This window comes from Trachemys scripta, chromosome 14 (genome assembly GCF_013100865.1).
Source record: "Trachemys scripta elegans isolate TJP31775 chromosome 14, CAS_Tse_1.0, whole genome shotgun sequence".
Lineage (NCBI taxonomy): Eukaryota > Metazoa > Chordata > Testudines > Emydidae > Trachemys > Trachemys scripta.
This window is the reverse complement of record NC_048311.1, coordinates 40,677,513-40,690,724: the sequence shown is the minus strand read 5'-3', so window position 1 is coordinate 40,690,724 and position 13,212 is coordinate 40,677,513. Positions and strand designations below refer to the sequence as shown.

The 13,212-nt window shown below is 63.1% G+C and overlaps 2 protein-coding genes across 4 annotated transcripts in view; both read right to left on the bottom strand.

Annotated features, from left to right (window-relative positions):
- DBP (D-box binding PAR bZIP transcription factor) overlaps positions 1-6,533 on the bottom strand; it is a gene marked incomplete in the record, with an annotated part of 14,235 nt that extends 7,702 nt beyond the window's left edge. Inside the window, 2 exon segments of the mRNA XM_034789605.1 lie at positions 575-904; positions 5,622-6,533. Coding sequence (XP_034645496.1) covers positions 575-904; positions 5,622-5,784 — 493 coding nt within the window.
- Positions 6,534-8,474: 1,941 nt separating this feature from the next.
- On the bottom strand, positions 8,475-13,212 carry LOC117887244 (sulfotransferase 2B1-like). 3 transcript variants are annotated; one of them, XM_034789601.1, is made up of 7 exons: positions 13,117-13,212; positions 12,582-12,738; positions 11,599-11,807; positions 11,160-11,286; positions 10,738-10,832; positions 10,239-10,437; positions 8,475-10,102 (listed from the first exon to the last, which is right to left on the bottom strand). In XM_034789601.1, exons 2-7 carry the CDS (start codon positions 12,724-12,726, stop codon positions 9,987-9,989), a joined length of 891 nt encoding a protein of 296 aa, XP_034645492.1. In that variant the 5' UTR covers positions 12,727-12,738; positions 13,117-13,212; the 3' UTR covers positions 8,475-9,986. The 3 variants fall into 3 exon arrangements, with proteins under 3 accessions (XP_034645492.1, XP_034645494.1, XP_034645493.1); XM_034789603.1 differs by having other exon boundaries at positions 10,239-10,419; XM_034789602.1 differs by having other exon boundaries at positions 12,582-12,730; positions 13,117-13,199.

Sequence of the window (13,212 nt, the reverse complement as noted above, 5' to 3'; positions counted from 1 at the left end):
GGGGGGATTCCCTGTTATGGAGGGGGGGATACCCCATTATGGGTGGTGGGGGGATTGGGAGATAACCCAGTGGTGGGGGGGGATTCCCTGTTATGGAGGGGGGGATACCCCATTATGGGTGGTGGGGGGATTGGGAGATAACCGAGTGGTGGGGGGATTCCCTGTGATGGGGCATTGGGAATATCGTTATGGGTGGGGGGGAGGTTGGGGATACCCCTTTATGGGGGGGGATTGGAGGATAACCGAGTGGTGGGGGGGGGATTCCCTGTTAGGGGAGCGCCCCTGGGCCATTCCCTGGCATGGGGCCATGTTCAGGCTGCCTGGGAGGCTTGTAGGGCTGTGAGTGGGGCGGGCCCAGGGGACTACCCCCTCCATGTGTCCTGGTGCTGGGGGGCAGGGACTGAGAGGCAGTGACTCAGCAGAGACCCCACCCCCTGACACAGCCCCCCAGGTTGCTGGGCCCCCTAGCTCCCATGGGCACTACTGCCCCCCAGCCTCACTTCCCTGCCATCACCCCCAGCCCTGCTCCCTACTGGTGCCCTCTGGCCCCACTGCCCCTCCCGGTCCCGGCTACCTGCTGTGGTGCAGCACTGGTCCCCATCGCTGCTGCCCGGGCACTCGGCGGGCGAGGAGCAGGCGGAGGAGGTGCAGGAGGCCGGGCGGCTGAGGTCCACGGCGATGCCACTGGAGGGCGAGCTGGTGACCTGGCTGGCCGGGGAGAAGGGCGGCTGGGCTGGGCTGGGGGGGAGCCCGTTCTCCAGCAGGAACTCGTCCAGGTCCACGTACTCAATCTCACTGTAGGGCAGGGTCCGCTCCCACAGCAGGGAGCCCAGGTAGGCACACTGTCCCGCCCGAGCGCCCCCCAGCTCCTCCTCCATCTTCCGCTCCTTCTCCTTGGCCAGGCCTGGAGGGGGAGAGAGCGGGGTCAGGACGCCTGGGTTCCATCCCAGGCTCTGAGAAGGGAGTGGGGACTAGTGGTTAGAGCAGGAGGGGGCTGGGTGCCAGGATGCCTGGGTTCTCTCCTTGGCTCTGGGAGGGGAGTGGGGTCTAGTGGTTAGAGCTGGGGGGCTGGGAGCCAGGACTCCTGGGTTCTCTCCCCAGCTCTGGGAGGGGAGTGAGGTTTAGTGGTTAGAGCTGGGGGGAGGCGGGGGCTGGGAGTGTGTGTCCCTGCTGGCAGAGATGAGCCCTGCACTTTGTGTGTCTGCCCAAGGCCCTGCTGTGGGAGTCCACAGGGCGTTCAAATCCGCGTGAGTGGTGTGTGAGTGTGGGAGCTGCGGGATTTCGCGGGCGCGTTCCCAAGCGACCGTGTGTCGGCTCCCAGTGGCAGCCGGCCTGTGCTCACGTGGGGCGCTGGCAGTGCGATCCTCCACAGCTCGCTGGTTGCACGCAGGGGGGAGAGCACAAGCGGGCGCACGTGAGGGGGGTGTGCTGGGGGTGTGAGCGGCAGGCCCTGCATGGCACCGCACCCAGGAATGCGGGAGCAAGCAGCCGGGCGTGGCCAGGGGCAGGGGAGCACCAGGGAACGGGGGCCGCGAGTGCGGCCCTGTAGTTGTGCATGCGTGAGTGTGTGCACATGGGGGTGGGGGTGCATGCACCAATGTGTGCACAAGAGGGTGGGTTTGTAGGCACACGTGTGTGGAGGTGTGTGCCCCAGTAAGTGCACAAGTGGGTGGATTTGCAGGCACAAGTGGGGGCAGGGGGAGGTGTGCACGAATCCTAGGCTGGGTGTGTTCGCCAGAGACCCAGGAAGAGAAACTGACTGGACTGCAGCCAGACCTCCCCGCCTTGAGCGATGGGGAGCAGCCCTGGAGCCCCCCAGACCACCGAGACCCTGCAGGGGAGGGGGGGCACGGCCTAGCCGGGGGGTGTATTGAACTCAAGGAGCGAGAGATAATGGTGCAGAGAGAGAAGGACGAGGGAGACTGAGATAGACAGAGGAGGAATGTGGGGAGAGACGGGGGTGTGTGGGGACGGATGGACAGATGGGGGGGAGGGGGGGTTGGACAGTCAGGGCCTGCACGGTGCCAGCCAGACACTGCCCCGTCCCTGGGCCCCAGCTGCACCCCAAGCCTCAGCCACAGCCGGGCTGGCTCCACACACGTGCCGCCCGCCCGCTCCCTGCACACGTGAGGCCTGGCTCACCTCGGGCGACCCCAGCTCGGCTGCTCACTGCAGCGTGCGCGGCTCAGGCTCTAACCCCGCCCCCCCCCCGTGCGGGGCCCAGCGGCTGCGGGTTCCAGCCTGGCGGGGGGATCGGTCGGCACCCAGGGGAGGAGAGCACCCTGCTTTGGCTTTCCATTCTGCTTCCCACACAGAGCACTGCTGCACCAGCACCTGCAAAGTCACCCAGGGAGAGAACCCAGGAGTTCTGGCTCCAAGCTCCCCCCCGCCCTAACCACTGGCCCCCACTCCCCTCCCAGAGCCAGGGAGAGAACCCAGGAGTCCTGGTTTCTCATGGTCTGCTGCCTGCATCACAAATCCCCCTGTGATCCCCGACTCCCCTGTCCCCCCAAAACACCTGGAGTTTGGTGTGTCTGGCTTTAGTCTCCAGCTTCAAAAGCAACCCCCCGCCCCAGGCCTGGTGTCAAGGTGGGAAGGGAATCAGGGCGCAAAGCATTCTGGGATGCCCCAAGAAGAGTGGGGAGCAGTGCAAAGGGTTCTGGGATGTCCCAAGAAGACTGAGGAATGGTGCAAAAGGTTCTGGGAAGAAACCAGCGGGGAATGGAGCAAAGGATGCTGGGATGCCCCATAGTGACAGCGCTGACAAGGGGTTATAGGCCGGGTGGACACCCCACATCTCCCAGCCCCGCCCAGCCTAGACTTCAGGCTGCCCCTCCCCCTGCCCCGCTGGCTGGCACGGGGCTGCAGCAGGTGGAGCAGGCGGGATGCCCGGGCGACGCCCCATTCCTGGGGCCTGACTCCCCGGCCCACGTGTGGAGGGAGCCAGGTGACAGCCCTGGGTCACGCCCTGCCCTGGGTTTCTCCCGTGCCCAGCGGGGCAGCGCCCCGAAAGCAGGACTGAGTCACTGCCCGAGGGGCCCCCTCCCCCAGCACAGGTGCGGGAAGGGGCTGCTTCCCCTGGGGGGGGGGGCGCTCCCCTGCACAAGCTTGCTGGTGCCCCTCACTCCCAACCCGCAGCCCCTGCTAGCCCAGCCCTGGGCTCCCCCACAGCTCTGCCGGTGCCCCTCGCTCCTGACCAGCAGCAACCCGGGGCCTTCTTCAGGGAGCATGTGCCACGGGGGTGGGGGTGGAATTTGGGATGGGATGGGAGGGGGCTACCCCGTGGCTAGCGAGATCCTGCTGGAGCACAGCATCAGAGGCTGCCCCGGCTTGACCCCAGAGGCCCAAGGTGGGACTCGCCCATCTGTCAAACGCAACCCACCCCCTGCCCTGGGTTCACACGGGATCAGGCGCTTGGAGCTTTTTTACCATTTCCTTAGGCCAAAAAAAAAAAAAAAAACCCTAATAAAAAACAACCCTCCGCGCACGTTTCTCTGCCTCCTGTCACATCCCGTGTCCCGGCTGTGTGCTGGCTGTGGGGATTTAGAGCTGTGTGTGTGTGTGTGTCACGCAATTAGGCAGGGAACCTGCATAGACCCTGCCCCCCAGACTCTCCCAGCGCCTCCGGACTTTTCTAAACTTCCCAGTGGGAGAAGACAGGCTGGTGGAAGACCAGGGCCATTCCTGCAAACCCACAAATACACACACACACACACACACAAGTACACATGCAGACACACACACACGCTCTGCCTCTGTCTGAGGCTCTAATACAAATACACCAGACCTGTCTATCACAAACACACAAATACACACGGCTTCTGTCCGTCCGTCTCTCTCTCTCACAAAACCACACCAATACACATACACACACTGCCTCTTTCTGTCTCTCTCACACACACACACTGCTTGTCTCTCTCACAACCACACATTAATACACACACACACACACACAGCTTCTCTCTGTCTGTCTCTTTCACACACAAACACACACCAAGACATACACACTCTGCCTCTGTCTCACACACACACACTCTGCTTGTCTCTCTCACAACCACACATTAATACACAGCTTCTGTCTGTCCATCTCTCTCACACACAAATACACACTGATACACCCACACTCTGCCTCTGTCCGTCTCTCGCACACAAATATGCACGCTCTGTCTGTCACAAACACACATTAATACACACACACTCGCTCCACTTCTGTCTGTCTGTCTTGTACACAAAACTGCACAAACACACACACACACACACACACACAGAGCCTCTGTCTCTCTCCCGCACACAAGTTAGTGCTCCTGGTGGCCCAGGAGTCAACATGGCTGGGCCCAGGTGCAGCCAGGGCTGCTGCCCAGAGGGGTCCCCATGGCCAGACCGGCCCAGAGGAATTTGGGGTCTGGGCACCTCACGTTCGCTGGGACCTTTCCCATTTCACTGCATCTACACAGACCTTTGGGGGGCCCCCTGAGCTTGGGGCCCAGTGCAATTCCCCCCACACACCTTTCCCTCCCTCTCGGCTGCCCCTCTCCAGCCCAGAGTGCAAATCCTGCCCCAGATGACAGGAGAGGGTGGGCACAGCCTGGCACAAGGGCACCACTGGACAGACAGACAAGGGCTGAAAGCCATGCTGGGCGGGCTGCAGAGGGGGATGGAGGGCCCTTTCCGGCGTGTATTTCCACAGCAATATAAGTGCACTGGGCAGTTTGCGGGTGTCACAGTTCGTCACATGGGGCAGGGAGGGCAGTATGGAGAGAGACTGCGGAGGGGTGGATTAGATAGAGGGGAGTAGGGGAATGGGATGGATGGCGAGGTTCATGGATGGAGAGATGACAAGGTTTGCACGGGGATGGATGGATGCGGGGTTCCTATGGGGATGGATGGGGGGTTCCTATGGGGATGGATGGATGTCAGATGGATGGATGACAGTTCAATGGATTGATGGGGGGTTCCTATGGGGATCGATGGATGGACAAGCAGGCGGATGGATGGTGGGGATCCTATGGTAGGTGGGTGACTGGTAAAGTTCCTATAGGGATGGACAAATGGATAGATAGATGGATGGATGGATGGCGGGGTTCCCATGGGGATGGATAGATGGATGGATGGCAGGGTTCCCATGGGGATGGATGGATGGATGGATGGATGGATGGATGGTGGGGTTCCTATGGTGATGGACGGATGGACGGTGGGGTTCCTATGGGGATGGATGGATGGATGGATGGCAGGGTTCCCATGGGGCTGGATAGATGGATGGATGGACGGTGGGGTTCCTATGGGGATGGATGGATGGATGGATGGTGGAGTTCCTATGGTGATGGACGGATGGACGGTGGGGTTCCCATGGGGATGGACGGATGGATGAATGGACAGATGGCTGGATGGAGGAGTTCCTATGGGGATGGATGGATGGATGGCAGAGTTCCCATGGGGATGGACAGATGGATGGATGGACAGATGGATGGATGGAGGAGTTCCTATGGGGATGGATGGATGGTGGGATTCCTACAGGGAAGGGGTGTGTATGGGGCTGGCTGGCGGGTGGCATTGGGATGGCGATCACCAGCCCGACAGACCCGCGCAGGACCGGACAGACGCACGGCCGCCAGGGCACTTACAGGTGGTCAGATCCTTCGGCCTGCGCTCTGGGCTCTTGATGGGTCCCTGTAGGAGGCTCTTCAGGCTGACCATGCCGGCCCCGGGCACCCCCAGCGACGGGGAGGAGAGCAAAGGGTTGGGGAGCCGCTCCGTGGTGCCCAGCTGGGCCGCTGGCCTGGCCATGGCCCGTCGGGGATCCCCGCTGTGCCCACTGGAGCTGGGGATCCCAAGTGTCAGGAGAGCTTCCCAGTCGATCCCTCGGAGAAAGGATCTGGTCCGGCGACGAGCCCCGGTGGATCCCCGCTGTGGGGACCCTGAAAAAAAAATCCCTGCTCCCCAAAACAGCCGGCTCCCCCCTTAGCCTGGCAGAGCCCCCGCACCCACTTCTCTGCAGCAGCAAAAAAAACTTCTCACGCCTGTCAGTGTCCCAGTGGCCCGGGGGGAGGGGGGGGTCCGCAGGGCAGGAGCCAGCGATTCCTTCCTCCTTCCAGCACCCCGGGCTCTCCTGGTGGGGGCACCCCAAGGTTTTGGGGGTGCAGCGTTGCTAGGAAGTTCGCGCCCCCCCGATCTCAGCTCAGCGGCCCCGGCTCCACCAGCGCCTCGCAGCTGTCGGTAGCTGCTGGATGGGTTTTTTTTAATCTCTTTTTTTGCCCGACTCCCCGCTTTGGGAAAAAGGGGGCAGGGCTTGCAGAGGTGGGCGGGGCCTGCACCCGAGCTGCCTCCGGCCGAGCCAATCAGCGGGCTGGGAATGTTTGCCAAGGCCCAGACTCGTGCGCCCGGACCGGTCATGTGTCCGGGCCATGGGGGGGGAGGTGATGGGCGGGGGGAGGAGAGCGCTGACCTAGATTTGGCCAATAGGAAGCCGGAGGGTAGGAGGAGCCTGACCCACTTTTAGCCAATCGGGGAGGCGGCAGGGGGAGAGGCCTGGGGGGCTGGCAGCACATGGGGCGGCACGTGTCGGCTGGGGGGGGGGGGGCGGAGGGGCTCGGCCCCCGCTGGGGGTACTAGAGTGCGTGGAGCAGGACCCCCCCGACCTGGCCACGGGACACTCATTAGCACCTCACTTCCCAGTCAGGGCCTGCTGCTGATCCCAAGAGTCTCCCCCTACCCCCCCAGCTCTAACCACTAGACCCCACTCCCCTCCCAGAGCCAGGCAGAGAACCCAGGAGTCCTGGCTCCCAGCCCCACTCCCCTCCCCGAGCTCCGTGACTGCGGGGTGCAGGGATTTCCGTCAGAGCAGGGTACAGCGCCCCCCGGTGCTTTGTGGGAGCGATGCGCTGCGCTCCAGCAGGGACAGGGATGTAGGTTTTCGCAGTAGTTGCTCTGCGCCCCCCCTTCCCCTCCCCACGCGTGACAGTCACACACAGCACGGGTTATTTACCCAGCTGCCTCCGGGCTGGGACGTGGGGACCCCTCAGCTGGTGCTGGGATGCAGCACCTCTGGGGTGGGGCGCAGGGGCTGGGTATATGGGGACCCCTCACCCAGCACAGAGACCGAATTGGGGGTTTTGATCCTCTCTGTGTCGACCCAGGGCTCCAGGATTCTCATTCCAGCAGCCCCCCAGCGACCTCCCAACTCTGCTGGGGCTATTTACAAATGTGGGGGCTGGGACTCATTTGGGGGAGCCCAGATCCTGGACTGGGTTAGGGCTGCTGTCACCCCGAGCCCCCACACTACATCCGCAGCGCAGGGTGCCCCCTAAGGCATGAACTGCCTCTGGGTACAGTTTAGGGGTTCCCAGCATTCTCCCCCTTCACAGATCTTGGGGTACAGGCCTTGTGTCTGATCCCCAAGTGAAATTTGGGGTCCCATCCTTTGGCCTGGGCCCAACTAGGGGGGCTCCCTCTTCCAGGAGGTAGGGGAGGATTTGGGGTGTGCTGAGCAGACAGCTAAGGGGTCCCACAAATCCATCTAGATGGAATTCTTGGGGTATGGATCTCTCTCCCCAACCTTGGGGTGCAGCCATCTGGAGAGAGGGGCTGTCTGTGCAGGGCTCCAGGAACCTTGGGGTATGGCCCCCTCAGAGGCTAGCTTAAAGGGGCCTGCAGGGCATACCCCAAACTATCTCCACACACCCCTCCGCCCCCAGTGATCCAGCCATGGGAAATGTGGAATGCTGCAGCTTTCCTGGGGTTGGGGATTTCCCTGAATGAGGGGGGAATGCCCCACGGGAGGGGGTCCTGGAGCATGGTCTGTGGGGAGGCTGGAGCTGTGGGGCTGCTGGCTGACGTCCAGGGGCCCTATGTGCCAGCCACTGTAAGAGAAGAAGGAAAATGGGGGGGGGGGTTAAGAAAAGACCTCCCCCAATATAACAGAACCCCCTTGTGCTGCTCCCCACCAAAGAATGAGGGGGGTTGACACTGGGATTCATGCACTGGACCCCCCACCATCCAGCCAGGACTCCTGGGTTCTTTCTCGGCCCTGGCAGGAGAGTGGGGTCTAATGGTTGGGGGGGGGGGGCTGGGAGCCAGGACTCCTGGGTTCTCTCCCAGCTCTGGGAGGGGAGTGGGGCCCTGGGCGCTAACTCACCCAGGAGTGAGGACATCTGGGGCCCGGCCCAGCCACGTGCGGCCGCCCTAGACAAAGTGCCCAAGAGAAAGGCTTTGAGTGGGGGTGGCGGGGCCCATTGGGGCAAAGTGAATTAACAAAACGCTTCTGTGCGACCAGAGAGAAAAAGCGGGGGGACCGCATATGGGGGGAGACGCGGGCCCAAGATGGCTTGTTACGGAGGAGACACACTGCCAGGGTAAGTCTCTCCTGAGAAGCGGATCCTGGCTCTCCCAATGGGACAAACGCTGGCCGGGCGCACCAATGGGGGAGAAACACCTTCTTGGCCAGGAAAGGAAACTGGGAATAAATTCAGGCTCTAGACTGTGTTTATGACTCTAGCCAGTTTATTACCTGGTAATTACTACAGCTTCAGGACTGTTTATTAACTGGTAATAACTATGGGTTATAGCCAGTGTAACTGGGAATAAGTGCAAACCCTACCCTGCTTATTAACTGGGAATAAGCGCAGACCCTACCCTGCTTATTAACTAGGAATAAGCACAGACCTTACCCCACGGTTTATATTTTTCTTGTGTCTGCTTCCAAGCCTTACATTTGCTTCTGTTTGACTCTTGGTTTTGCTGCAGACACGACCCCAGGCCGGGTGATCAGCAGAGGGCTGGACTGAGGGGACGGTGGTTAAGAGCGGGGCCTGGCTCCCACGGAGGCAGCCCATCCGAGTGCACAGCGGGCCCCCAGCAGTCGAGGGGCTGGGCACAGACAGGCTGGAGGGGCCGGTGCCCCAGGGACAGAGCAGACCCGGGGGCGGGTAACTATTTCCATAGATTTAGCCTCAAGTTAGCTCTGCCCCAAGGACCCACTCCAGGACCCTAAGGGCTGGCGTAGGCAAACCACAGCGTCCCCTGCTGGGACAGGCTGGTGGGGCCTGGAGTGGGGCGCTTGTGTAGCCACCGGCCGGGAGGTTTGGGCGTTTCCGCTGGTGAGCACAGACAAGGTGGCCTGGTGCTGCTGATTCACCCTGTACCCCTGGAGAACCCTGAAAGGGTCACAGTGGGGTATCGGGGTAGATGGGCCGGGGGGGGCTGATCCGGGGGCAGGGATGGGGGAAGGGGACTCCAGGCTGCAGCCCCTGCCGGAGCTGGAAGGACGTTGGGTTTGTCACCCCGAGCCTCAGCTACCCCGCAACCCCTTACAGAGCTGGGAGGGGGAGGGGTGTGGGCAGGTGCTGGGGGCTGAGGCAGGTGGGGAGGGGCCAGGGCTCTGATCCCGGATGGAGGAGGCAGGAGTCGGGGGAGGGGGGGGCTGAGTGGGATGCTCTGTGGGTACCTGGGGGGGCGTCATGGGGCGGGGGGAGGGGTGCCCCTGGCAAGGCCTGGCACAGACCCTCTGTATGGGGCACAAAGGCAGCCCCCCCACACTCTAGTCCCCTAAGTGGGGCCCAACGCCAGGCAAAGCCTGCCCCCCACCTCCATTTCTCGAGCTGCTTCGCCCCCTGGTGGCTGGTTCCCCACACAGCAGCCGCACACTCTGGTGCTGGGTTATTTGTTAGTGACACGCTACAGGATTAATCCAGGGCCTGGGAAGGGGGGTTCGGCCCCGTCCCACAGAGAGGGAAACTGAGGCACACACGCTGATGATCCCAAATGGCTGTAACGTGACAGAGGCCAGGAACAGAATCCAGGACTCCTGGGTTCTATCCCCCGCTCTGGGAGAGGGGGTGGGGTCTAGTGGTTAGAGCAAGGCAGGGGTTGGGGGGGAGAGCCAGGACTCCTGGGTTCTAGCCCCGACTCTGCAGACTCTTCAAGTGCCCACACACACGGATCTAGGGGTCCCTACAGACTGTAGCTGTCCGGTGGAGGGGGACGGCGACCCCTCAGGCCTCGTCCCAGGGGAATCGGACGCCCACGTCCTGCATTTGCTCCCGGTAGAGCCGGTCAAACGCCTGGCTCTGCGCCACCGTGAAGTGCCCCTTCCAGTCGCCAGGGACCCCTGCGGGAAGCAGAGAATGGTGGGGGTCAGGGAGTCCTCCACAGCGCCCCCTGCTGGGAGAGGCCAGGCTGGGGTAGCTGAGAGCCCCCCCCACAGCGCCCCCTGCTGCCCGGCAGAGGCACCGCCCCTCTCCCACCTTTTCTCAGGAAGGGGCTGATCCGTTGGTCCATGATGTTCTCCGGCACCAGGCTGTAGTTGCACATCTTGTTCTGCTTCATGGCCTGGAAGGAGGCGTTCTCCACCACCCCGTCCAGCGCCCGCGCGTCCAGCGGCTTGCCCAGGAACTGGCAGATCCGCTCCACGCTGCCCCGCAGGTCCTGGCACAGGGCGGGACACCGGGGTAGATGGGCCCAGGGGACTGATTTGGGGGCAGGGAGGGGGGGGACACTGGGGTAGATGGGCCTGGGCGGGGGCTGATCTAGGGGCAGGGAAGGGGTGGGATACCGGGGTAGATGGGCCCGGCTAGGGCTCTGACCCAGGGGGCAGGGAGGGGGGTGGATGGGCCCGGGGGTCTGATCCAGTGCGGGGGGGGGGGGCAGGGAGGAGGCTAGATACCAGGGTTGATGAGTCCAGGGGTGTGACTTGGGGGGCGTATATTTCCCTGGCCCCGCCTCTTTCTGGTGCTAGTCTCTTACCTGATGCATTTCCTCGTAGGTCAGGAGGAGGAAGTTGAGACGGTCCCTAAGGCCCAGCCAGCCCTTGACATGCTGGAACCAGGAGCCAAACAGCACTGGAAGCAAGGTGGGGTTAGGGAGCGAGGGTAAAATGCCAACTCATGCATGAAACGAACAGAGGGACCCAGAGGCTGGGCTTGAAGACCCTTTGGTATAACAGCCTGGACACATGCAGCTCCCCAGCCCGGAGTCCTGGCTCCCAGCCCCAGCTCTACCCACTAGACCCCACTCCCCTCCTGGAGCCAGGAGAGAACCCAGGAGTCCTGCCCCGCCCCCCGTGTCTACCCTCTAGACCCCATTTCCCTCCTGGAGCCAGGAGAGAACCTAAGAGTCCTGGCTCCCAGCACCCCCTGCTCTAACCACTGCACCGCGCTGCCTGGTACCTTTGCCTGCACTGAAGAGCTCCACAAATTCCCCAAAATCCTCCTGGAACTCCAGGAACGAGGCCATTTTAGAGTAATAATAGAGAGAGACGCAGACGTCCTTGGGGTTCCTCACAGTATAGATCACCTGGGACAGGGACAGGGACTGAGACGGTGCCCCTCACTCCTGACCCGCAGCCCCTGCTAGCCCAGACCTGGGATCCCCCCAACTCTGCCGGTGCCCCTCACTCCTGACCCGCAGCCCTCTGCTAGCCCAGTCCTGTTCCCCCCAAACTCTGGTGCCCCTCACTCCCAACCCACAGCCCCTGCTAGCCCAGCCCTGGGATCCCCCCCAGCCCTGCCAGTGCCCCTCACTCCCGATCTGCAGCCCCCTGCTAACCCAGCCCTGTTCCCGCCCAGCTCTGCTGGTGCCCCTCACTCCCAACCCACAGCCCCTCACCTTGGTGTTGGAGCCGTGGAAAGAGGTGGGGAAGAGGCCGCAGGGCAGGTGGGAAGAGATGAGCCGAGGACAGGGCCGGTTCTCCAGGAACCCGGCTGCTGTGGTCTGCTCCAGCCACGGCACCCGCTCCCAGGAGGGCACCGACCGTGCCAGCTGGGGGTCCCCATCGCTGTGGATGAGGGTCAGCAGCTCCTGCATCCAGGTGGTGCCTGGGGGAGGAGGGAGAATGATGGAGATGGGAGGCTGGGTAGATATTGGGGGAGGGGTGCCAGGGGGTGGTGGTAGGGGGTCCCCAGGTGTGGGGGTGATTAGAGCCAGGAGTGAGGGGAAGTATGGGGGGGACTCGGGTACAAAGGGGGAACCCCCAGGGCTCAGGGGGATGGGATAGGAAGCTAGGATGCTGGGGGTCAGAGGGGTGGAGGGGGAGTTAGGGGGTAGGGGAGGTGGGGAGACCCAGGGGGTAGGGGAGATGGCCGGGTGCTCAAGGACTGTGCCAGGGTTCAGAGGAGGTAAGTGGCATTTAGGGGGTGCAGAAGTTGGGGTTTGGGGGTGCAGTGGGGATCCTGAGGGAGGCTGTGGGGGGATCCCAGGGGCCATGGGTGGAGGGGGGTCCTACAGACTTGGGAGGGGGTTAGTAGCAGGCGCTAGGGATGGGACGGAGGTACGTGGAGGTATGGGGGGAGATGGGGGAAGGGGTGTGGGGGGCACCAGGGGATGGGGAGGAATAGGAGGATCCCAGGAATTGAGGGGGTCTCATCTGCTTTGGGATAGGTGTGGAGTGCAGTGGGGGTATCCAGGGGAAGGTCTGAGGGGACCTCACACAGTTTGGGGGTAGGTGTGGGGGTGCAGGGGAGGTATAGCGGGCAGAGGGGGGCTCTGGGACTGTCAGGGGATATGGGAGGTAAAGGGGAGGTATTAGGCATGTAGGGGGTGCAGGTAAGGAGGATATAGGAGTGCAGAGGGGGTTTGGGGGAGTCTCTCACCCGATTTGGGGTAGGTGACACTGAAGACGTCGCTGTCTCGCACCTGGAAGCCGAGCTGGGCGTACCGGAGGCTCTCCGTACTGTGCACCAGGGCCGGAAGCATGATCCCCTCGTATAGCAGCGAGCGCGGGCCGTGGTCTGCCATGGAGCTGGGGGGCTGGGGGGGGGACGACACGGCGGGACCCTCAGCAATGGGCAGCACCAGCCCTGTGTTATTGCATCCCCCCCATTAATCCCCCCACTGTGTCGCCATCCCCATCTCTGAGCCCCTCCCCCTCCAGCCCCCCAATTCCCAACCACCACCCTGGGCAGGAATCGCCCCGTAGGGACCCAATCGGGCAGTGGGGGGGGGGGGGGGGGAGGGCGCCCGGGATTGGGAGAGTTGAAGTTAGGGAGGAGTGAGGGGCACCGGGGGGGGCAGGGCTGGCAGGGGCTGCAGGTCGGGAGTGAGGGGCGCTGGGGGGGGGGCGGGCTAGCAGGGGCTGCAGGTCGGGAGTGAGGGGCACTGGCGGGGCTGGGGGGCTGCGCCCCTCACCCTCCGGCCGGGGTCTTTCCAGGCTCTGTCTGTGTCCCGTTCCCACGGCCCCGCCCCACAGGGCCCACGTGGGTTCCGCTGCCACCCCCGCACAAT